Source organism: Patagioenas fasciata, chromosome Z (assembly GCF_037038585.1).
Source record: "Patagioenas fasciata isolate bPatFas1 chromosome Z, bPatFas1.hap1, whole genome shotgun sequence".
NCBI lineage: Eukaryota > Metazoa > Chordata > Aves > Columbiformes > Columbidae > Patagioenas > Patagioenas fasciata.
The window spans coordinates 10,705,116-10,731,299 of NC_092560.1; the positions used below are offsets into that span (position 1 = coordinate 10,705,116).

General features: G+C 44.4%; 1 protein-coding gene across 1 annotated transcript in view; it reads right to left on the minus strand.

Moving 5' to 3' along the window:
* Nucleotides 1–7,210: 7,210 nt before the first annotated feature.
* The window catches only part of KIAA1958 (KIAA1958 ortholog), a 71,293-nt gene continuing 52,319 nt past the window's right edge, over nucleotides 7,211–26,184 (minus strand). Inside the window, exon 3 of the mRNA XM_065861249.2 lies at nucleotides 7,211–20,144. Coding sequence (XP_065717321.1) covers nucleotides 19,099–20,144 — 1,046 coding nt within the window. The 3' untranslated portion in view covers nucleotides 7,211–19,098. The remainder of the gene's footprint in view (nucleotides 20,145–26,184) is intronic.

The following is a 26,184-nucleotide window of genomic DNA, read 5'->3' on the forward strand; positions in this document are numbered from 1 at the left end:
TTCTGGGAAAACAGGGACCCTCTTTTCCTTCTGTACACTGCAGCAAGTCAGTGGACAAAAATATAACTCGTTTCCATCTGAAAGTTAGGCTGCAAGTATTTTTTTTCTAAAGCGGGCTGTGTTTACAAACTTTGCGGATACCAAAAGTTCTCCTTCTGGCTGTGCTGATGACTGCTGCCTATGGTGGCTGTCTCTCCTGCTAGCACAGGGACCATGCTGCAGAGCAAATTCTGGTGGCATAAAGTCAGATGGAAGTTCCTCTGGTCAGTGGCTTCACAAGATCAGCATGGTGAGTTACTAGGCAGACAACTCTGCTAAAGAAAGGCTGGGATGCTCATGGAAATGCCAGGCTGTTCAGTTGCCAGCAGTCTCCTGAAGTCCAGAGCCTGACCATGTAATGCTGTTTGCCCTGGAAGATAAAACAGCACCAGTCTCACTGAAGTACTCTTACTGCAATTAATCATACAGGGATTAATTAACTTCTGACACACCTCAGTTTGAAAATTATGGTGGCCATTTCCTGAATCACAGTATCACTCGGGCAATTTATGGAACCACAACAGTAGACAGAGGCTTAGATTGCTTCTGGGTTCCCAAGGCAGAGTTCATAATGCACTGGGAAATTAAGTCATAGTTCCTGGTTTCTCAACTGAAACACAAAAGGTTCCACTTAAATTTGAGAAGAAACTTCCTTCTCAGTGAGGGTGACAGACACTGGCCCAGGCTGCCCAGGGAGGTTGTGGAGTCTCCTTCTCTGGAGACATTCAAACCCGCCTGGACACATTCCTGTGGAACCTCATCTGGGTGTTCCTGCTCTGGTGGGGGGATTGAACTGGGTGAGCTTTCAAGGTCCTTTCCAATCCCTGACAATCTGTGATTCTGCGATTAGGTGATTCTCCAAATTCCAGATTTTCAAAATTGACGCATCTGGTTTGAGCTGAGCTCTGGTAGTCGATAGCTTGTTAGTAGTGCTAAATCCTGAACTGGGACAGTGAGCCAAGTGCTGCAGCAGAACAAAATACACAGATGGCCATTCAGGGGTGTTTCATACTTCATGCATGGTGAAGCCCATTTAAGTCTGTATCACTTCTTCATTTTTTTCCCACCAGGCACCTTGTCCTCATAAACTCAGAAACTACAAAAATTGGCACGGATTGCCAATCAGAGAGTGATGGCTACAGTGAGCAGCGTGCAGCTCTAATAGTTGCACCAAAGGAGTCTTAGCATAACAAAATAAAATTGGAATAAAATGATAGCATTGTGATGGCAGGCATGTATCAGCTATCATGTGTAAGGGTTTTGTGTTCCACTCCTGCAGGAAATAGATCATCCTTGATTTTTTTTTTAATAAGCATAATGAATATTTGCCTTATTTTGTCTAAGAGAAAACAGTTTATCCCTTTCATTCTTGGACAGTGCAGAGGAGTCCTGGAAAAGGCTGGCATCTTGGTTCAAAGGCGCACCAGTGCACAGGCTCTGTTTGAAGATGAATAGTCCCATCCTGCCTTCATCGCTGACTTTGGTGACTGCACACCAAACCGCATGGCTCTTTGCCCAACATCACCTATCAACAGCCAGGTGATGCTTTAGGAGTTTTAAATGATGTTTGAACACCTCATGCATTACTTGATTGAGGTGTTTGCACGCTGCCAAGTAGACAAGAAAGAACCTACACCCTTACTGACCATGTACAGGAATTGTCACTAGGACCTGTCAGACAGAATTTGGAAAAGCATTGAGCAGCCAGGAACACACAACCCATTTCCAGAAGGGCCTTGCAAACCGTGGTGCTCTGGGTTATAATCACATCAACACTTGCAGGCTCCGGGTCAAGTCCTTATTTCCAAACAACACGTCAGGGGATGCGGGCAAGAGATGTGAATAGGCAGCACTTGAACGCCTCAGTAGTGATGGTTCCTTCAAAAAAGTAATCTCTGTGTTTTGCTCAAGCGATGCCACACTCCATGCAGAAATCCTGCAAAATCACATGAAATGGCCATCTGCACAAGCACCAGGCCTCCTGCCAACCTTCTGTCACTGAGGTGATACATTGCACAGGAAATAAACAGTTGTCTTTGACATTGCTTGCCAAAACATGCACACACCCCACATCTGTGCAGACAACTGCGCTATTATCTGATGGTTCGTAGGTGCCCTGTGCCCGACCTTTTAAGTTGAAAGGCACATGGTAATTGTCTAGACATCTAATGATCTGCTTCATCCTGAGGCTGGGAGTCACACTCTGTGTGTGTTTGAGGAGGGAGGAAGAGGAGGGTTGCACACAAAGTAATAAGATGCCATCAGAGCTTGTGAGGTCTCAGATCTGATTTATCTGTACATCTCTGCAGCCTTTCCCTAAAGCAGAGGCCATGCCTCACATGGTGCCTGTTGCTGTTCACGCTGCAAATGACTGTCTCAGCAGCACGGCATCAGAAAAGCTGGAGGACTGTATTCACCTTCCTTCTGTGGATGCAAACCCCCACCCATCTACCCTAAATAAAGAAGATAAGGACCTCTGCTATATCTGGATGTTCCTAAAATCCCCAGATTCTACTCATTTTTAATGGGCCCTTACTCGCTTTTGTGCTGTCCCATGCTGCGAAGATGCCACTGTGTATCCCAGGCCGCTGGCAGGTACCAGTTTTGTCCAGAAAGAGCAGGGGCTTTAGGTGGTGTTTAGAGGCCCCCTGGCTGTCTAAGGGTGGGCAGGAACACACTGCTGTCCTCCCGCTCGCTCGCAGGAGCCAGGCGTCTGATACAGCCCCGGCACGGCCTGACCGATCTCTGTGTGCTCAGCGGTTTGGTGACCACGTTTTACAATGTGTAACCAGTCCCTCTTCCAGAGGGGGCTCCAGACCCAGGGGCTGAAGGACACCGATAGTGTGGAGAGGCAACCCCCATAGCAGATGGCATTGCTGAGGATACAGCTTAGCTGTCTGGTTTTGTGAGACGGGCAATTCTTGTGTGCTCAACAGTTCCCCCAGGCAACCCTCTGCACCTGAGAACAGCTGGCCACCCTGCCTGGGCCTCCAAATTTCCTTCCAAATGCAGATGAATGGCATAGCATCCTATCTATCTCAACACTCAATGCTTCTGCCTGTCTTTCCCTCGGTGTAGGTTTGAAGCAGGTTTTTCTCAGGTCCTGTTTGCCATTTGCATGGGGACAATAACTAAAAATGTTGTGCTCGCAAGTACATGAGGAGCTCTGAGATGAATAATGCTACAGGCAGGATTTTCTCATCAAGCTCTTCCAAGTATCATTTCCTTACAGCTTTCAGAGAACCAGCAATAAGTGTCTCTCATGCACTGCCAGCCTTGTGTGTGCATTCTCTCCCAGGTACCTGTAGGAATTTGGCCCTCAGAACAAAGTGTCCATATACAAACAGACATATCTTCCTGCCTATAGCTGTCCTTCCTTCCTTCCTTCCTTCCTTCCTTCCTTCCTTCCTTCCTTCCTTCCTTCCTTCCTTCCTTCCTTCCTTCCTTCCTTCCTTCCTTCCTTCCTTCCTCCCTCCCTCCCTCCCTCCCTCCCTCCCTCCCTCCCTCCCTCCCTCCCTCCCTCCCTCCCCTCCTCCCTCCCCTCCTCCCTCCCCTCCTCCCTTCCTCCCCTTCTCCCTTCCTCCCTCCCCTCCTCCCTCCCTTCCACCCTTCCTTCCCTCTCTCTTTCTTTTTTCTCTGTGAGATCTAATCAGTGCTATCAATAATGACAGTAGCCATCAGGCTACTCTAAAAGGAAATAAACTTGGGGGTCTTTGCAGATATAGCTGTCAAGTTCTGCGTGTCTTCGGTGTGTGTTACAAAGTAAAGCACCAGCCAGTTGCCGATCCCTCTTTACCGTCTCCACAGCTTTATCTGTAGAGGCAACATGTCATAACATCCCTGAGGACCTTCCAAATCAGTTGCAGACATGATATTCTTAAGCAATGTCTCAAGCACAGTGTTCAGATATACTCAGCTGCAACTCAGCTTCAACCTCTGTGAATACAGCTTCATTCAAGCTATAGAATTCAACATAACAGGTTTACTGTCCATTGGTAGCCCTGGCTATCACCTGTCCGTACCTCACTTCTGTCTCTCAAGCCTCAGTTTTTGGCTTCCACTTGTCACTGGGACCATGGTAGCACCTTTGACATGATGTCTTTTACATGCTGTTGTGCTGAGCAACACCACACAGTCTCACTGCTCGCACCTAGCAGCAAGAAGGGGATTTATCTAGAGGAATTTGCTAGGTGATGGAAATGCAGTCCCAGAACATCTGGTGAAAATCGTGTTCCTCTGCCCCTCACCTGTGGTGTCACTGTCCTGCACTGATGCCCTGACACCAACACCAACACATTGCTGTTCCCTAGATGGCAGTTCCCTGAGGGATTTGGCTTTTTCCATTTTCTCATGTTCCTTTGGCAGAGCCTGAGACACTCTGACCTTGTCTGGCACAGTTGTCATCCCATGAACAGCAGCTCAGTGGAATTTTGGTGGAGCTTTCAAGGGATTTTTTTCCACTTGGGAAGTTTCTTTTTCACAATAAACAAGCTTTGTTAGCTTTAGATTTCTGGTCCTTTAAATTTAAAACCTCTTGAACAGAGAATATTCAGAGCTGACAAGCAACAGTCTTAAAGGATGCAAGTCCTTGGATGCACATCTAATTTTATTCTAGGTGAACAGTAAAAGAAAACTACGTGGAGAGCAGACCTTACTGCTGAAATTCTAAGTGCAAAGTACGTAATTTCAAGCCGAACTGTGTTTTGGAATTGATGTAACCAGCTCAGGTTCAGGGAAATGTCTTTAATCCAAAAAGGCTCGTGAGGAAGGCTTTCAGTCCTACCGAAGTGAGATTAAATGAGCACATGGTTCAAGCCAAATGTGCTTCTAAGTACATTCCTGAGCAGGGACAGATTTCAGCAGTTGTTCAGCTGTTTTCCTGAAACACAACCCCAGAAGTTAAAGAGGATATGACAGCAGCTATTTCTTGGTGAGCCCATTTGCACTCTGCTGATCAAAATGCATCACAGGTCCACGGGAACTTCCCAGCTATGCTGATACTCATACTCGAAAAGCGTGAGAGAGAGATGTGCCTTTTTTATACAACGTGCCTTGAAATGCCAAGTAAATTGTTTTAACTTGATAAAAGAAAGCAGTCGACTTTGCAGAAAACAGTTTATTAAATACAAGAGACTTGGCTGCTACACTTAGTTATAGACAAAATACCGTGAATAAAGCATGCATTTATCACAGACATCAACGACTACCTTGATTACTTTTAAATGGCCTTTAATTCTGTATGTTTAAGGCTGTACCAATACAAATTTCAAAAAGCAAAAATAAAAAGTCACACTACAATAGTGGCAAACATTGTACAGACAGTGAAATAATTCTCTAATGCAGCAGAACCAGAGTTCTTAAAGATTATCATAAGGGAGTAAAAATGGACCGGAAGTGCAGTAAAGATCAGAATATGTCTGGAACTTGCAGATCAGTGAAAGTGAATGTCATTCTCCAATCAGCACACAACTGAACCCATTCTTTTCAAAAGTATAATTATCTGTCAATTGTGAAAGGGACAAAACACACACCGTTCAAAAAAACCCAGATCTCTTGGTTCTGCTTTCTTCTTATTGAGGGCACTTTTGTATTCAAACACTGAAAGAGCATTTTTCAAGGAGACATCTGACTGAAGTGTGGCAGAGAGCAGTACAACATACATTTGTTTACTCCATCCCTGTTAAAGAAGAGTGTCTGACAGTAAAATAAACCAAAAAGATGCACAACACAAAATAAACAGTTCTCAACTGGCACAAGTGACAGCTTTGCTGACCATACTCATTTTCACCTGTGAAGGACATTACCCTGTATGAAGTTTGCTTCTTAAAAATACACTACAGAAATAGCAACATGGCATCCACATGGGTCAAAACCTATCTGGCTGACAAGTGAAATGATTACCAGCCCCAGAAGCCCTGGACACCCAGCTGGGGAACTGGAGCTAAAAGTAGGTTATGGAATCTTTCCTCATTAACAGCAGTGAAACCTTCTTGTTGCTCATTTTTCTTCAGGTCCCAGTGCAACTCCAGAAATAAGGTAATTTGAGGACAATGGGGTTGAACAGGTGGCTCTGAAAAAGGACTATAGTTGGCAATTATGTTCACATCTTCAGAAAATGATCTAGTAGTCTCTTCTTTCCCCTCAGATACTCAAGACTTGCAGAGCTTAATGCATTAAAATGCATCAAAATATTACTTCTCCCTAATGAATTATTGCACACATGATCTCCCAAATGCAGTGGCAAGAGATCTGTGTAAGAAGGTGCCCTGTGTACACAAAAATGTATTTTGAGTAGAAGATACATAGCACTGCTCAGACTAAGATCTCCACCTTAAATAGCCGATTACAGCTGGGGCTTGCAAAGGGGTCTAAAAAGAGCTAAGCCCCCAAATTCCACAGGGGTTTGGGTGGATAATTCTCTCCTGCCTCCTTTCAGCAGCACAGCCTAAAATGCTACTTTTTTTTTTTTCCTAAACAAAACCAAAACCAAAACAAACAAAGAAAAGAACCTTGTCCTGCAATATAATGCACTCCAAACCAAATGCAGTAACTACAACAGCGATTGCAGGACTGACAACATGCACACTGAAGGCATCACGGCGGTTGGAAGGTGTTACCTAAACCAGCACACCATTACTGTCAGCCAGTTTGCATCTTGAAACCAGTGAACCATGGTGAAAAAAGCAAGTAAATTCCAGCAGAGACCCTGACACGTCACAGGCAGCAGGATAAATCCTAATGCCACATCTGCACCTGTAGAACCACAACTGCATTTCCAGCGTGCAAAGTGCTAAATCAAGGATATTCAAACCTAAGCTAGAGAAAATGCAGATATACCAAGCTTCACAACAGAAGAGAATAAGACGGGGGAAAAGCAACTGCTGTGCTGCATGGATCTGGTGCATTTGGTTTGCAAGTTGTGGCAACACATAGAAGAACCTAGGATGACTAGCTGGTAAGACAGTTAGTGCCTTCAGTGGAGACTCAGATCTAGCTACAACTAGAAGAAATGCATGAAATAAGACCATGTATTGCTGCCTTGCATATTTAATATTAGGGCCACATAGGCAGGAGTTCTGCCGAGTCAGAGCTCTTCACTTATACTAGTGGAAGTGTATATTCATGTGTAAATGGCTACATTGTGTATATTCATGTGTAAATGGCTACATTGCAAAAGGTCCGAGCTGGCTTCTGGTCTGCCAGAAGGAGCCTGAAGAAGCTAGCAACTCTTAAAGGACAATAAAAGGGTATAAGATTCCTGAAGAGAGCGGTATTTGTATCAGAAATAGTATGGCCAGCAGGACCAGGGCAGTGATCATCCCCTGTTCTCAGCACTGGTGAGGCCCCACCTGGAATCCTGTGTTCAGTTCTGAGCCCCCCACTACAGGAAAGACACCGAGGTGCTGGAGAGAGTTCAGAGAAGGGCAATGAAGCTGGTGAGGGGTCTGGAGCACAAGTCTGATGAGGAGCAGCTGAGGGAACTGGGGCTGTTCAGCCTGGAGAAAAGGAGGCTAAGGGGAGACCTTACTGCTGTCTGCAACTGCCTGAAAGGAGGTTGGAGCGTGGAGGGGGTTGGTCTCTTCTCCCAAGTAGTAAGTGATAGGACAAGAGGAAATGGCCTCAGGTTGCACCACCGGAGGTTTAGATTGGATATTAGGAAAAAATTCTTCCCGAAACGGTTGTCAGGCATCGGAACAGGCTGCCCAGGGAAGCGGTGGAGTCACGATCCCTGGAGGGGTTTGAAAGATGTGCAGATGAGGTTCTTAGGGACATGGTCTAGTGCCAGAGTTAGGTTATGGTTAGGTTATGGACTTGATGATCTTGAGGGTCTTTTCCAGTCAAAATGATTCCATGATTCTCTCCAAGAGATGGGAACTGAGGTGCTGCAAAAGCCTTCTAAGCATTCTAATCACTAGTGGAAGGTTTAGGCCTTCAACTGGGGTTTTCAAACTCATCGATTTGTGAAGGACTGTCTTTAGACCTACTACATGGGACGATTTCCAGTGTGTTCCGGGCTGCATCGTTTAATATTGCTTTTGGAAATGTCTTGGGTACCATAAAAACGAGCAGCTACACTGAAAACTTTGGCATAAACATTTTTTTTTAATGGAAGTATTTTACATCACAAGGGCTGTAAACTGTCTTGCTGAGGAACAGAGATGAATTTAGACCAGTACCTGTGAGGATCAGTTCAATGTACTCTTAATTTCCTATTCACGCAGTTTTTCTGGCAACTTGTTATTCTTATTTGAAAAGTCTTTTCAAGACATATAATAGGCTTTCATGTCCCAGCAGAGATGGAAAAATGATGGTTAGTTTTTTTTTTTTTTCCATACAAAATACTATTTTAAAGACCATTCTACGTACAGGTGACCATGCCTGGTGGCTGGGAAACGCGCTAGACAAATGAACATCTTGTATTTCCCTCCTGCCTTTCTGTGTTGTGTGGCGACAGTATGGTACGAGTTCAGTCTGTCAAAATCTCATCAACATGAAAATGAACGTGTACGTGTGTTGAGTGTTTGCTATACTGCCATATTCTAAACGGAGGGTGCAAAAAGGAACTGAAAACGCAGTGTCAGAATTTTGATAAACGGAGCTTGTCTGCCGTGAAAGCAGTTAGAAAGAAGGAGACCAAAAATCTTGGGCTTGAATTTCATCCAAGTCCCATTTGGCAGCAACGTGCATCTTCAGCAGAGGCGGAACAGGGACCGGAATCCACCACTTGACTGGGCTGGCGCTTGTTTGCAAGAGCAAGCTCACAACTGCTCCGAGAGACAGCAGTTTCTTACACTAATCAGAGGATTACTTTCAGTAAACAGCATTTTAGCAGGCTCTACAATGACTTGAACATGTTTTGCTAATTACTGCACCAATTACCAACAGAACAGTTGAGTACAACGCATTCCCTTGTACCTCTCGCATTCGCAGTTGGCAGACTGCTGCTGGAGGAGGTGTAGCTAGGGAAGACGGTTTCTTGTCAACTCTATTAAGCTTGCCTTTTTTTTTGTCCAAATGAAAATTAATGAGAAGACACTGTAAAGAAAGACAGAGAGTTTTTTTTTTTTTCTTTTCTCTTTACTTTCTTTTTTTTAAGCTTCAAGCTGGTAAGTGATCATCTGTGCAGAACATGATATTAGAAGTTTGGCACCTCCTGTCTACCACAACGTATTGATTCCTTCTACAGAAGGCACTAAATACTGGCTTAAAACAGGAAATGAACAGCAGAACGCAGTTTTACCATGACACACAAAAAAACCTGCTAACTGGCACAGCTTCGTAGTACAGTTCTCAGTTACCTACAACAGTGGTGATTATAGCAGCAATGGTTAGCATTTTTACAAGTACCACACGAACATACAAATGTCAGAACACCTAGAAAACATGCAAAATTTCAACAGCAACATCACTGAATCACACAATGCATAGAAATATTATTATTATTTGGCAAGACAGTGAATATTTTTCTTATAAAACAAAAGAATTAGCAAAATCTACTTTTTTACAAACTGTTCTTAAAAAAAGTTGAGTTGTCATTAAAGTCAGTGAGTGGAAGTTAGCCTTAGAGAGAGGTTTAACTCAGAAGGAATTGGTCACTTAGGAGAATTCACATTGTTCGGTGGAAATGGGGCTATGTTTGAGCAAAATATGTTTTTCAACTGCTGTTTTGGGAGAAACAGTGCTAATCTTGTCAGTTTGCAAAATCAGAGAAAGCACATTCACATTAGAAGATTAGAAAGATTAAACATTGCATGCAGGGAAAGATAAAAGCCTTACTTTAGATGTTTCTCCCTAGCACTGCTCACAATGAGACCAAGGGTTGTCAGTAAAAATGCTTTTCAAAGGCAGAGTTAGAGCCAGCAGATAATTAAAACCAATGGAAAAGATTTTCTAATTCCAATGTAAAACAAAGTAGGATATTAAAGGATAAGGATTATGCTTGCCTTATTTAGAAAAAAAAAGGACAAAAACTTCCATTGTATTTGCCAGCCTTTCCTACTGCCTTTCCACTACCTTCATCACACTTAAGATATTCTGCAATTTCTTTTTCTACCAGTCTTTAATAATTTGGTCTACCCTGACAGGTCTCAAAATGACCCTGAGACAAATGGGTCACACAGGCAAAAAAAGACACTGACAATGCAATGATGGCCAAGAACCACCCAGCTCGCAGCCAATGCCATAAACGGGAGCAAACCTAGGTTCTCACCATTTCTTCCCCTGACAGCTTTCAGACTCGGTTAAGATGTTGCACGTCACGTTTTGTCTGCACATCCCTGAGTGCTCTGGGTGTCTCTGCACCTGCATTTCTCACCCATGCACCCGGCCTTGTGCAGAGTAACCCAGTCCTGCAAACTGCCCACGGAGAAAGCTCCTGCGGGAGGCAAAGCTTGTGAGATCTGAACCATAAGCACCATGTGGAAAAAACAAGGCCTCCACAAAGTGATTAACACCACAGTCATCGTTCAGTGCACCTTCAGTCTCAGTGTCACTAGGAGAAGACTTGTTTTCCTACACAAAAGTTGCCAAAATCAGTTTGAAGCCAAATACTATTGTCTTGCCTTCTGGATCTATACTTTGCATCCACCACCGAAGGTGGAGGCTGAAGTGTCTCCTGCATTAGCTTGTTTTCAGGTTTGATACTTCAGATGTAGTAGGCGTATTAAATACATGACAGCCCAAGGGAAGGAGCAACGTGGGGCAGACCAGGGACTACTTAAGGCTAGATATGATTTAGGCCAGCTGAGAACGGGCCATAACGGTAAAGAGGACAGTCTTGGAATGACTCCAGCCTTCATAAAGCAGATCTAGTTCTAGGCATGAGCAACGTTAGAGAGTCGTCTCTGTTCATGAAAATAACAGCTGAAGTGGCTGTAAAATTAATTATAAGAGTTTAGTTTTCTAAGGTAAGAATAATACATTATTTATTCCCCAAATAACTTGCTTTTTTGTTGATTCTTTTCCCCTCACTTGGCTGTTGCATATTTTTTGTATGCCTGTGGGCTGTATAAAATGGTAGTAACCAAAAAAAACAAAGGCAGATTCTTCAAACATTCTGAAAGAGCTAAGCAACTCATTCCCACTGAAAGTCTATGCCACTGAATGGCAATGATAGCCCCTACCTCACTAGTCTCTTAAACACTGTGAATGAATTTTCTGTTAATTACAAAAGCTAAAATTGACATCTGAAAATGTACTATTCTTTAGATACTAGTGATTGCTGTGTAATGAATACTGAGTACAGAATAAAAGATTAGGCAAAACCATCTTAATCCCTTTTGAAACAGTAAGTCCATTTCCAATGCACAGCTCATGTAATGGTGCTTGTGTAATAAATCAAATAGAATTCTGTGTGCATTACCAATTCAGTGAGAAAACAGCAGAAATAAATTCCTCATTTGAGACAAAACTCTAGAATTGCTGTGGTTTAACACCAGCCAGCAACAAAGCACCACGCAGCTGCTTACTCAACCCCCACCCCAGTGGGATGGGGGAGAGAATCAAAAACAAAACCTCATGGGTTGAGATAAAGACAGTTTAATAGGATAGCAAAGGAAGAGAGAATAATAATAATAGAAGAACATACAAAACAAGTGATGCACAATGCAATTGCTCACCACCCACTGACCAATGCCCAGCCTGTCTCCAAGCAGCGTTTGCCCTCAGCCAGCCTCCCCCAGCTGTTTATACTGAGCATGACATCATATGGTATGTAATATCCCCATGGCCAGTTGGGGTCAGCTGTCCTGGCTGTGTCCCCTCCCAGCCTCTTGTGTGCGCCTCACCTTCTCATCTACAGGCCAGTATGAGAAGCTGAAAAGTCCCTGACTGCTCAGCAACAACTAAAACTTCAGTGTGTTATCAATATTATTCTAAATCCAAAATACAGTACCGTATTAGCTACTAGGAAGAAAATTAACTCTATCCCAGCCAAAACCAGGACAAGAGGCTATGTTAAAACCCATCAGTTCAAGTAATGACAAATTGTGTGCAAACCAGTTTCTTCCTCCATCAGATCAGGAATTAAAGCTTTAGACAACACCACTGCTTTAAACATGTTCCAGTGTCAAACTTTTCAACGAGCTCACAGGCGTGTCTACGCTGTAGGGCTTTTTAGCTTCTCAGCCTTTCACCACTGTAAATGCCTCTCTGCTGCTCTTGGGAACGGTTGAGGTGCTGGAGACCAACTTCAGCAGAGCTTTGCGAGGCCTCAGCCAGAGACAGTGCAATGGGAAGGAATGAGCTGGCACCTGGTTCTGCACAAGTGGAGCTGGGAGCAGTGAAACCATGCAACTCATTGGGGACCCAGAGAAACCCATCTTGTCCTCAGAAGGGCCACTCCATTGCCGGCTGAAGGAATGCTGCTGTGAAAGAAGTGGAGCAGTGATGTCCCTGGTGGCCCTTGGCTTTCCAAAACTCTTGAGGAGATACAGCACCTCCTCATGTGCCAGTCGTATGATGTCCATGGGGAAAGTACCGTCAATTAGCTGTCCTTAGTGCCTTCCCCCTTCTTGGCTTGCATATGCCTGGCTGATAGGGGCATCCTTGACAAGCCAGCCCTTGGACCTTGGATTTTGGAGAGCAGTGCAACGACATCCATACTGGCTCTGCACAGAGCCAACAGATGCACAAGGAGACACCAGCTGACATGGTTCTGTTCCCGACCACTGAGGAATGCTCAGCACATGGGGACCATCAGCAGAAAGTACAGTTCAAGTGTTTTGGCTAGGAACACCGCCATAATTTATGCTGGACTGCCTTCTCTCCACAGCACTGAGATTGTGCAGATTCAGCACACATATGAAAGCACAGAAAGAAAATAAAATACATCCTCTCTCTTAAGAACAAAGAGAGCAAAGCAGCCATCTCTTCACACTGACTTTCAGCAAAGAATGCTCATTGAGAAGTTCAGACCCACTTCCCACCACATTTCATAGTGTATGGCGGAGTTCTTCTCTACTCTAACCCAGAGGCATGAATTGGCTCATTTCAGGCAAATCAAATGACATTCATGTAAGCTCTTCTCCTTCCCAAACATTTGTGCTGCCTCTGGGAGTTCAGGCAGTCAGGGCGGTCCTGGTGCCGTGTTGCCTGAGCCATGTGAGATGAAGTGATTTCCACGGCGCAGTGAGCCCGAAGTCGTCTTGGTCCTATTTTAAGGATGCCAGTTGAAGGCCCAACAGCACACAGAGGTGCAGCTGGTCCTCTACACAGGAGTGAATTTCATCTCATTTCATGATCTGAAAGCTCTCTCACAAAGAGAAGAGAGAGGGAGAGCACTCCCAGCACGAGAGCTGTGAGCCTCCAGAGCGCTCACATGCGGTAATCCCCCAAACCTCATGTGCCCAACACGAGGCAGTCCGCCCTGAGCACGTTATCCCCAAAGCACAAGGTCACTTGACAGGCAGGGAGGGAGCTCGCAGCCGAGAGCTGCCCTGCACAAAGTGGTCCCCTCTCCCCATGGTGCAGACGGCAGGGTTGGGAATATTAGAGGATCGAGGACTGTGAGAGGAGCGGGGGTGTCAGGGGTGGGGAAGACCAGAGGGTCAGTCAGTCACTTGCAGTTTATTGTCAGGAGGAATGATCAGCCCATGAACCACATGTGCTAGTCAGGTCAGTCAATGCACTTACGGGATGTACGCAGACACGGTGACAAGAAAGAGTAAAAATGAGCTAGACAGGGAGGAAACGTAGTGCAACAGGAATTTCAGTTTCCTTTAAGGCTGTGTTTGGTCCTTAGGACAGCCCAGGCTTCTAGAATGACAAAACACCTGCTCTTCCTGATCCCCATTTTCCCACCCCACATCACTTGCGCAAACAGCAAAACAAGATCTGGTCACAAACATCTGAAACAAGCACACACAGCAGCAAAACATGTTGTTTGCGTCTTATACTCTACACAGGTTTCTGAGAGGGAAGCTATGCAGTAGATGGTATATGGGTGCACAGCAGCTTCCAAAAACAAAAACACAAATTAGCTCAAAAGCGTTAATATTCTTCATGAAGGAGAATATGCAGCAGGGATGCTGTTTACATTATTAGATTGTCCCAAATGTCAATAGCCTGGATGCCACTATCATAGAATTATTGCACTATGCAAATAAACAAGCTATGTGCTATTATTTTAGACATCCTTTGTAATTTAGTCTACAATGTAGTTCACAACAGCATTTTATTCTTCTGCACTTGAAATCACATGCTGTTGCATAAATACATATTTGAAAATTAAACAGGCAGTTTGCAACACCCATATATTAAAGACTTCAGTTCCAACTACCTGCATGAATACACGTACATTGTGCAAACCCACAATATCATAAATACATGCATGAGTGACTGATAAAACAGAGCTCAAGCCATCCAAGTGCCCACAGCTCTGCCCAGCGAAATGTGCAATCACACAAACAGATCCAAGTGTGCGCATCGTGCACAGCTGCATCCAGATCAGCCCAGTGACCTCCCTGTATAATCCCCATGTCTGACTCTTGGTTTGGTGTCATGAGAAGGCCATGTGGCAAAGCCTGTGCTAACATCGGAGCAGCCTCCTTCACACTGTGTGCAGGCCTGTGCATTGGCACTCTGCCTCCTTCTTAAGTTCAAGGCCAAAATTTGCTCTTGGTAGCACTGAGGAGATCTCCCAAAAGCTGGGAGATGGTTCTGAGGGGAAGCAGTATGTCTGTGGATGATTCAGAAGGGTCTTAGTCTGCATTACCCTTGTGATGGTTTTCCAAGGCTGCAGTAGGGAGCCAGGCTAATGACTCTGTGATACTGGCAAGTAAGAACCTTCCTCTGCCTCCCCCACTGTCTCTGCACCTCGATTTGTGACCAGATTGAACTTGGTAATGTGGCAGAAAATTATCTGAATTCCCATTGTCTCTACTGCATTTTCTGATGGGTTAGTGAGTTGAAATGACTCACTGAAGAAGTCTAACACTGAAGAAAAGTGAGTGGCAGGAAAAAAGGAAGGGAAAATGGAGAAAAGTGAGCCCCATTTTGGAGTTGGCTATTCCTACAATACGGAAATCAAACTCTGTCCTGTGGAGCAAAAGCTCAGTTTTTCCATGGGAGCATGATGTGGTCAGGAGCACGGTCAGCCACCCACAGTGCCTCACAGAGCCACCCCACTCGCTAACAGACTGTGCTGGACGGGGGCAGTACCATCTTTTGCCCGCTGCCATTTTGACTTCATAGTAAAAGGTACTCGGTATGAAGAGCTGTGGTAGGAGATGCCAATCCTTCGCTTAGGCAGAGAGGAAGGCTTGTATGAGTTGGCAGTACTAGCCCCTGACCACACTGGAGTGTCTTAGCACTGCAATGAGCTTGCAACTCGCTGGTGGAGCAGGTCTGACACTCTCAAAAGTGTCTGGGAGTACTTGGGAGATAATTACAAGCAACTGAGTTGTCATCTGTCAGCTGAGCCACAGCCACTGGGACATTTACTCTCCCACCAGCAAGAGACAAAACCACAAGAGTGGTTTAAATCAAAAATGTCCCTCCCAATTTGTTCACAAGCCTCCCAGGGCCTTAATACAAATGGTAATTCATTAAGCTGTGGTCACTCAATTCCTTGCAACTGTCTACACATGCAGACTGAGTAGTATGTTGTGCTAAATGCCCTCCATGACCAATAAAATTATTTTTGGAGTATGACACTAATTGTGTATCATATTCTGGCCATATGTGTTTAACTGCTTCAACATAGTAGTCTATTTGGGGCTGCCCTGTCAGAATTTGCCATGCAATCTGCCATCAGCACCAACTGGAAGCTGGAGTTACTAGAGATGTCACAAAGCAGAACAAAACCACCCCTGTAATGTTGAGGCTGTCACAGTAAGCACACATAGTCCGCAGCTTATCCCCCAATCAGACAAGCAAAAGTTGCAGATGTGTCCTGCTAAGCCAGGGCTATCAGAGACATTGCCTCACCCAGCACATGGGCTGGACATGAGCACAAACCATCCCAATACTGTTGTAAACAACAGCTCAGACAGTATGTGGAGTCAAGAAATCATGGGAAATTCTTTTTATGACTTCCCAGTTCAAAACCCCAGAGTGCCAGCCCTTCTTCTGGGTCACTCTAAGCACTTTTGGCTCCTGACAACAGAGCCCAGGTCTGTGTTGGGGCTGCACTACAGCACTGATGCGAAGCAGAACTGCAGAGACCTGCATACAGCACAGCACATCCGCAGCCAGTGATATGCCTCCTCAGAGACAAGAATAATTGTGAAATTAGACACTAAATAGCCCACACAAAATGGCCTGCTCTGAAGCAACACGCCTAAGGCATACACACAGAAGATGTGAACTATTGCCAAGCTCTGAGCCTGATAATAGCAATCTGGTTAAAAGGTCTGGTTTCCTGCCTTGCGAGGCTTGAGGAGAGACACAAGACAGCCACTCACAGGGTGGCTTCTTTTCCCTACAAGATCCTCCTGCAAAGAGGGGTAGTTGGGCAGAGGAGGAGAGGTGGGAAAAGATCTGCTGCCCCACAAAGGCCAGCTGATACCAAGCCTCGTGTTGGAGCATGGGAAAAGGCAAAGTGGGGAGGCAGGTCAGATCCTGCAATTGCTGCCATTGGAAGTGCTGAGATCAGTGCCAATGGGGAGAAACAGAGATCGTGGACTTTTCTGGAGATTGTCTCCATGGCTGAGCTCTCAGCTGGCACCCCTAGGGAGCTCCTTGGCATGGGACCTCCCTACTCCCTAGCAATTACTAAGAGCAGCTGCATGAGTCCTCAGTGGGAAACAGCAGAGAAATCCCACAGAAAGCAGCACTGGCTTTGCAAAACTATTTTTAACTACATCACTAAAAGCACTGCTGTGCTAACAGTAATCAGATGGCTGGTCTTATCTGGAAGCTGGGCAGCTGTCTTGCTGGCTGTACCCCAAGACTTTACATGCTTCCCTCACCTTCACCTACAAGTCAGATTTGCTGTGGCACTGAAAGTCACAGGCACAGCTTGTACTCACTTCCACAGTGGCCACGATTTGGTTTCAAGCCCCAAAACCAAGTCACAGAAGTATCAACTCTGCCATATGAATAACCATCTGTGCCCACTGCTCCACTGCCTATCCTACAGCCCCGAGATGCAGCAGCCAGCAACTCAGAGGTGGCAGATTCGGCGTGGTTACACTGCCACAGCACACAGGACCCTGGGACAGCCGGCACACAGGAGAGCCAGGCTTTGTACCAGCCTTGCCATGTGCAGACCACAACGAGATCAGAACCAGGTGCTGTCACCTGCACAAAGCTTCATGGAAGGACAGATGTTTGTTATAGTGTAAAATCTCTGCTCTCAGACCTTCCAGTGGCACATCTGCTACCTACCACATCCCCTAAAGAGACCTTCAATAAGGCTTCAGTAAGGTGCAGGCATTCTGTCACCTCCCTCGCATACAGGAACATTTCGTCCTAGCAACACAGAAAACAGGTTTTAAATGCCACCAGTTGGGTTGCTTTTACTTCTGTGTGCTATTTTTTTTTTACCCTTTATTTGGAATTAGTGATGATTAAAATCACTGTGCAGTTGCAGATCTAAAGAATACAAAGGATGTGCAGGAATGCCAAGGAATAAAGACAAACAAGCATAAAGAAACACAACAACCACAAAACCAACCAAACAAACAAAAAATCCCCTCAGTAACAGTTTGATCCAACACCCATGGGTAGTCAGTTGAGGTTGACTCCTTCATTGACTTCAATGGGCACTAGATCACTCCAGTGGACTTGTCTAAAGCCTCGTCACAGCCTTAAGAGGTCCTAGTGGAACATAAACTAAGCTGAATTACTTGAGAAGTACTCTACATCATTTTAAAGGTCAAGAACTATAATTGTTCAATGAAATACTTAATTTGTTAGTGTTTTCCCTGTACTTAGAGGAGAAGAATAATTACACTGCAAAGTCAAATGCTGGAACAGTTGCACTCATTATTTCAAGGCTTTAAGGACCAAATTCTGCCTTCAGACTCACATGCATGTTGTCCGTTGTCCATTGTCTGCAATGGAAATAGATTATGAGTAGCTTTGTTTTCCAGCGCTTAAAACTACACAGCTTTTCCATTTTCTGTAGTAAATACAAAATTATCATTACTATCTCCATGATACCCTTTTTGTGAATTTCAAATGATGGCTTAAGACATATTTGATACATTTTTTCTGTATAGTTTGGGATATTATTGTGGATTTTTCTGCACTGTTGCATTCCCCAGAATACTGAAAGAGTGGGTCTAAGTCAGTAGATTTTACATTAAGTATACAAAGTGACAAAATACTAACAACCCGCGCTTAAACAGTTAAAATTATGTATATGACAATGGTTTTGCCATTATACTCTTGCATATTGTTGAAAACAATACTTTTTAGTCTAAAGACCAGCAACATTTTGATCACAGAAAATCATCAAAAAAAGCACAAGTTAAAAATAGCCTTTAGCTGACTACAGGAATTTTTTTCCCCATCTGGCACAAATGAGCCCCAGGAAACAAACAAACAAAAAAAACCCAGACAAAAACTGTTGTAAATGGTTTTATGAACTTGCATTGATGTATCTCTTATTTCTAGGTCTTGCTGATCAAGAATAAGCCAGCAAGTAAGAAGCAGCAGCCAGTGATAAGTTTGTCTCCTCCACTCTGGGAGGTGATAGTAAAATAAGAAGTTGAAAAATGCTTTAAAATAGAATTGCTATGTAAGCCTCCCTGGGGATTTACAGTCACTGATGTGTGCATGTTAAAAATGGTATTTCCAGTCTATCTTGTTTTGCCTGAGAACCATTTTTGTCCTTTTAAAATCTGCATTTATATTATAACCCATAAGTACCTTTCATTTTTGTATTAACACTATAAATACTATGTTAGTAATACTAAACTATTTCTATTGACTTATTTGTAAAAAGAAAAATATATTATATATTTATATATTTTTATAAAGTGAATTAATACTGGAGAGAGGGCTATGGGGGAATAGTGTACAATCACAGTTGATGTGTATTATTGGGCACAAATTCAATGCCTGAAACAAAAATGAAAAGAAAAAAAAAAGTGTTCAGGTGACATCCCTCTTTCAAGCTGTGTCAGAGGAAGAGTCATAGGATGCCGACACTATGAAGTTGCCGGTATTGGAGTGGCTCGCCATGGACTGGGCAGCCTGCTGGCTCAAGTTATTGCAGATCAGCACCAGCTGGTTGCTCTGCGCTTCTGAGAGCGTGCTACAGCTCTGGTAGACACTGAAGTTGGTCTTCCTGCCAGGGATGTTGCCTTTCTCGCACATCGTCTTTACCATCTTGGCAAGCTTGTTCTTCCCCAGGGCTTGGCAGTTGTACCAGTGAAGCGCAGCCAAGTTGACGACGGGTTTGATGGACAGGTAGAAAGGCGCGTCCTCATAGCGCATGGCTGGAGGCCGCCTCTGTGCATACTCCTTGTAGTCTTGCACGGGGCAGGTCTGTGGGGAGTGCTGGGTGGCATACACCCGGGAGTCCGTCCCACCCCTCTTGCTCTTGGCATTGACGTCTCCGTTGTCTGGCCCCATCCACTCCAGGTACTCCAACCCGGTCTCTGTCACCCGCAGGCGGATGTCTCCCCACTTGAGGGTAGACCCATGGAAACCCGTGCAGTGCCCAAACGCTTTCGTGTTGTTTAACCAGACGAGGTTCAGCAGCCCTTCGGGGTTGTACCGGCTCAACAAGCCTCTTTTGCGCAGGATTAGCTCATCAGCAAAGGTGAGCTTCATGGATTTGTGGGGCTTGTTTCCTTTCCCTTTACACCTCAGCTCTATCTGCTTTTGCTTTAGAGCTTCCTGGGACCTCTTGAACTCCTTATCCCTTGTAATACTGTATCCATACCTGTGCTCTTTGAGATACCGCTCCAGACCACACTGATAATTGGCCAGACTGTTTGGCTCGTATTCAGACCCATCTTTTTGTCTGGCGTCCACAAAGAAGGAAGCAAGGTAGGCATCAAGCTCTTTGCAAGGGATTACATAGATCTCCCGGGTCTCAGAGGGGTACTTGGAGATGAGGAATTCTCGGAAATTGCGGAGTGCCGTCTGTGTACTGCGAATGGTCTTCTCATTCTGCTCCCGGCTGAGCTCTGCCGCTCTCTCATCCTGGTCTGGAAGAGGGAGAAGGGGAAAGACAAAAGAAAGCAGAAGCAGTGAGTTTGTGTGGTGCTCTTTACTCCAAAGCGAATTTTCTTAAAATGTAAAAAAAGGGAAAAAAAAAAAATATCCATTTCACACAGAGAACTTGAAGACACCTTTACATACCTGCCACATGACTGAAAAGCCAACTTCGGTTTCACAAATGACATACTAGAGTATGGCACAAAACCAAAGTGAGCTCCTCATGACATTGAGGCACAGTTTTGTGCACAGAGATTTGCAGGAAACAGTGGGATGAGAGGCAATCTGTTTTTTAGAACAAATGCAAGGTAGAAGGTTTTTCTGTGCATCCCAATGGCATGCACAGGGCCTGATCTGAGTAATCAGCACATTCTGGATTGCTTCATTTGTGAAATCAGAGGTTGTACTGGTTCCAATATTTTTCTATGAAAAATAACTAAAGCATCATATTTATGACAGCAAAAGTCATCTTTAATCAGACACATTTTTAAAGAGCTGAATAAATAAAGACAGAAACATCCAGTACAAAATAATGCAGCACATCCTAACAAACGAGTTGGTAGGTAAAGGTACTATAGGGCAGCATGTACTTTACAAATGCACAAGAATTAAAACCAACGAACCAACCAAACAAAAGGTAATATGTTTGAATCAGAAGATATGGAAGCAAAACATGATTATAAAATCTATGTAATCAAGCTGTACCTTGACAGCAGAAGAACAATTGTGACCATTTATTTTCATCTTGCAAAAAAATAAAATTCTGGAAACAACCAGATATTGCTCTGTAAGGCTATACTCAAAGGTCCTTACACTCCATGAAATATCAAACCACAATATTCAGACACTACTGCTATGATGGTTGTTACTGGTAGCTGATTTTTGGGCTGACCCTAGGGTAAACATAAAAAGGAAAAGCTTTTTACATGTAAGTAAAGGACTGTTTTCTTCACATATGTGAATATCTGTTTGTACAAGGATGTACCTTACAAGCACATAGGTGGAACTGTCATTATTAATGTGACCTTAACGGTTTTAGAAAATGAACAGCAAATGCAACGAAGGAAAAACTCAATTACTTGACTTTTCTCTGTAATTTTGAGTGGAACATTCCTTTTCCTCTCTTCCACTTAATAAGGACAACACAGGGAAAAAGCAAGGTTTTTTTTTTCCATCTCATTGCAAAATCCATACATTTCGGTGTCCTTTCACCAGGTGTTTCCCACCCCACACACACCACAAAGTGCTACGAGACCAGGTGAAGTTCCCACTGCTGCTCTGTGATTCAGGCCAAGCTCCTGAGAGGCCATGCAGCACACCATGCTCTGCAGCAGTGCTCAGACACTTCTTCCTCATGCTCACTCTGCCCTAGCACAGGGAAGGCATCAGGGAAACAAATCATAGAATCATTTTGGTTGGATGAGACCCTCAAGATCATCGAGTCCAACCATTAACATAACTCTGGCACTAAACCATGTCCCTAAGAACCACATCTATGCATTTTGTAAAGACCTCAAGGGATGGTGACTCCACCATTTCCCTAGGCAGCCTGTTTCAATCCCTGACAACCCTCACTAGGAAGAAATTTTTCCCAATATCCAATCTAAACCTCCCCTGCTGCAACTTGAGACCATTTCCTCTTGTCCTATCAGTTGCTACTTGGGAGAAAAGACCAACCCCCTCCATGCTCCAACCTCCTTTCAGGCAGTTGCAGACAGCGATAAGGTCTCCCCTCAGCCTCCTTTTCTCCAGGCTGAACAGTCCCAGATCCCTCAGCTGCTCCTCATAAGACTTCTCATAAGGAAGGTGGCTCTATCTCCTTCCCCAGCCCACCTGCAATTTTTCCTGTGGTGCAGAAATGTCAGTGCACTGCTGGGCAGCTTCCCCTTCTGCCCATCTACTCAGGGAAGTTGAAGAGAGTTCATCCCATCACATCCATACCACAGCTGCAGACGGAGGCACTGGGAGCAACTTGCCCCAGGACTTGCCAGGAGGCCAAAAACAGAGCTAAGTTTATATCCCCTGGGACCAGGTCTTGTGTCTTCACTGTAAGGCACGCAGTGCATCCACTGCACTCAGTGTAACCTACTGAGAGGGGTCCTCAAACCCTCTGCCAAGCACAGAGAACCAGGGGTCTGCAGGTGAGGCCTCTGGAGGCTTCTGCAGCCACAAAAAAACGCTGCCACAGAGCACTGAGGGTTGCTCTAACTGTGCTCAAGGGGAAAAAGGAAAGGTCACCAGCCTACTTTAGAAACTGGTTTTAATATTGATGTCAGTACCAAAGAACTCCTAACAGCCTGCAGTGAAGTCTCACGCTTTAGGCAATGTATAGGATAGATCCTTTTATTATGGCTTTTATTCTTATACTTTATTTTATTTATTTTTTTTCATCCTTTTATTAGGCGCAGGTTGGAAATGAAGAGGCAACACTGTTTGAAGCTTCAAAATAAACATTTACTCTGGTACATTGCTCACTGCACCCACCAGCACTTATTATAGCACTGTGTATGTAATCAGTGCTTTGACTGACAGCCCACATTTTAAGCACTGTTTCAATATAAACAGCACATATAAAGGCTCAGTTTTATACATGTCATCAATCATTACTTCTTAGAGGATAGCCTGTCACAACACAGCAGTGACACCCAGTCAGTCATTTATGTTATGGCACATTTCCTTAATCTGTAAAGGAAATTGCCATATCTGCAGCTAACAGTTATAAAACCCATGCTGAATTAAAGACCCCTGAAGTTGCATGAAGGAAACAGCACCCCAGAAATACTGCAGCTGTGCAGTGCTCTGGTGTGTCACTCCACAAGGCAGGTGGGAAATGTTAAAGATAGTCGGTTGGCTCCTCATCCAGCCACATGAGGAGAGCTACATCCATTTTAACTGTGAATCCAGCCTGCAATGGTGGTTGATTATTTTCTTCCTATGAGACCATTCCAATATCAGGGATATCTCATAGCATGGGGATGAATGCAGGGAGGCAGTGAGACCCAAGGGACAAAGTCCAAGACAGCCAAGGTCATCAGATGTCAGCTGAGCCACTGTCATCATCTGCACACGCTCTTTATCTACAGCAGAGGCAGATGATGCAGCTGAGCCTAACTTAACTAAGACAGCTCTTCATAGGCTAGGATAGCTGAGGAAGAGGACATAATTCTTCATGTCATTAAAGTCTTACTTCTTCATTTAACCAAGGTGATTTCATAGTGCTGAAAGAAACCACATAATCCATCTCCAGCTACCATGGAGACATAAATTGTATTAACGCACACTTTGAGTATGACCAAACTTCGTGTTTTCTGCTAATTTCATAACCTTATTCTCCATTATTGTGGTGGTTGACCCTGGCCAGCATCTAAGCACCCCACAGCTTGCTCCCCATCTCAGAGGAAAAGGGAATAGGAAGAGCAAAAGCAAGAAAACCTGTGAGCTGAGACAAAGAGAGTTTAATAACTGAAGGAAAGAGGAAGAAGACACCCAACCAACAAGGAATGCACAGGCAATCACTCGTCTCCCATAAGCAGATCAATGCCCAGACAGTCTCTGAGCAATGCCCACCTCCCCCAACAACCCTTCCTTCCAGTTCTTATTGTTGACCTGATGTTGTAGCGCACAGAATATCACCTTGGTTAGCCTGGAGCAGCTGTCCCTGTTGTGTCTCCTCCCAGCCCCTTGCCCACCCTAGGCCTAGCTGCTGGGGAGACAGAGTGGAAAAAGAGAAAGTCTCACCACTGTACAAGTCCAGCTCATCAACAGACAAAACACTGGTGTGTCATTAACACTCTTTTAGTCACAAATCCAAAACACAGCAGGGTATGGGGTTGCTACGAAAAAGTTAACTCCATCCCAGCCAGACCCAGTACAATTGTGACATTTGGATTACAAATGGAACAGTGCCTAAGACCAGGCATACCTTGCATCCTCTCTATACAGCCTTTGACAGAAGGAGACCACAAAAATTATTATCTGGGTGCAGTCTGCAAATGGCCCTTCTAACATACTTAAAACAAATTCATCTACTCTACACCTCTCTACATTGCCTGCTGGAAATCAGTAGAAACAGAATGAAAGACCTTACCAGAGTCTGGATGTTTGGCAAAAATTGCTTCTGCTCTAGCCACATGGCCTTGTGACATTGTCAGAGAAGATGAGGCTGGTGTAATGTCATATTTTTTTCCCTTACAAATCCACCCAGTCCTACAGATAAGGATAGACTACATAAAAGTAATTCAGTCATTAAGAGCTAAAGGCTAAACGGCATCTCAACTGCCATCACAGTGTGTTTTTGAAAAAGTGTGTGTTGCGGTAAGGAACTGACAAGCGGGGGAATTGCTGATGTCCAAAGACTTCCTCTCCGGGTCTGCGTATTGAAAGCGAATGTTCTTGTCCTGAGACAGAAGTGTTTCCAATGCAATGGTTCCCAGATATTTGCTTGGTCTCACTTTGCTGCATCTTGCTGAGTAGAGACTGAAAGTTCTTTTGGCCAGAGCTTACCTTTTTTTTTTTTTTTAAATTTTCTGTAGTCCTGCTGGAAACTACTGAAAACACAAGTGGGGATCTATACTAGCTCCTGGACCACTGCAAGCATAAATTGGTTTGCTGTTGGGCCTGCACAGCTCATAGTATCAACTCCTCAGTGTGCATGGGTTTCAAACCCGGGTAAAAGCCCAGAGCAGAAATCACAAAGTGCTCCTCAAAATAAGAGAACATCTCTGTATCAGCAGGGCCTTGAGCTGCAAATTGTGGTAGGATAGTACAGTGGGGAGGTGTCATATACGCTTGCACCTTTATTATAGTCTTCTGTAGGTGTCTACTGTTAGGCTCTAGGAAGACAAACACTCTCATGTTATGGTCTAATTTGCCTCAGCCAGTAAAATGGCATGAAACAAGCAACCAAAAATTATTGTTATAATTTATCTACCAAGCCAAGTTATTCTTAATGCCTTTTCCTTATCATAATGCAACCTTTGCAGTTGGCAGTTCTGTTATCCCTGTTTTACAGACTAGCAGGAAAAACATAAAAAAATAAATTTACTTGGAGACATATCTCCTCAAGTCCTGGTCCCCATAGCTGCATCACTACACAAAGGACTTGTTTGAAGCTCTAGTGCTTCCTATCTGATTCCACATAGGAGTTTCATTTCCAAGAAAACCAGCGTGTTGCAGGAAAAGCCAGTAAAACCCACTCCACTGTGGAATCCAGGGTAAACTCCCAGCTAAGAGTTTGAAAAAGTGCCGAATAGTTTAGATGTTGCAGCTTAAACATAGCCAAAGAGATAAAGTGACCTGGCAGTCATTAAACAGAAAACCTATTAGGAGCTGAATGTCTCAGTCTAGCCCAGAACCATGCGATGGTCCCTCCCACAAAGCAACAGCTGCCTTCTGATCTTTTCATAATCTGATCTTAATGCAGCCAAGACTTAACATTATCAGCACACTCAGACTCCCTGAAAAGGACATGACCTCTGTAATTATGACAGGGGGGAAAGGCACTTGTTTTCAACAGACATATGCAGACTGTTAATGTTCAGAGACAGTTTGTAACATTAGCCGGAGTCATGAACCTGAGCTATTATTGCAAACAGTCTTGAACTCTGCTTAAGGTAAGCAGTGAGATCTCAGAAGAAACACATTAAAAGTAAGCTGGGTTTTTTGGTGGTCATCACACCACCAACCAAAGTCTTCACTGCTCAGTTTGTGTTCTGATGAGGAAAATGCTTTTGCAGCAGACCTGCTCCCACCAAAATGCTTTCATTCAGGTGAAAAAGCCTAGTTCACTGCACATGAGGCACCACATATCTTCATGCTGGAGCTAAGTACTCTCTCTCCACGCCTCAGCACTTTGCATGCTGGCTCTTGCCCCTGCTCTGCAATTTTTGAAAAGCAGTGATATCCAACTTATGGGCCATGGCCATACACAGCCCACTAAAACAGTTGACGTAAACCACAGCCTGCTCCTACCTCTCTTTCCTCCTGTCCCCTCCTCCTTCAAGAAGGTATTTGCAGGCAAGAGACATTATC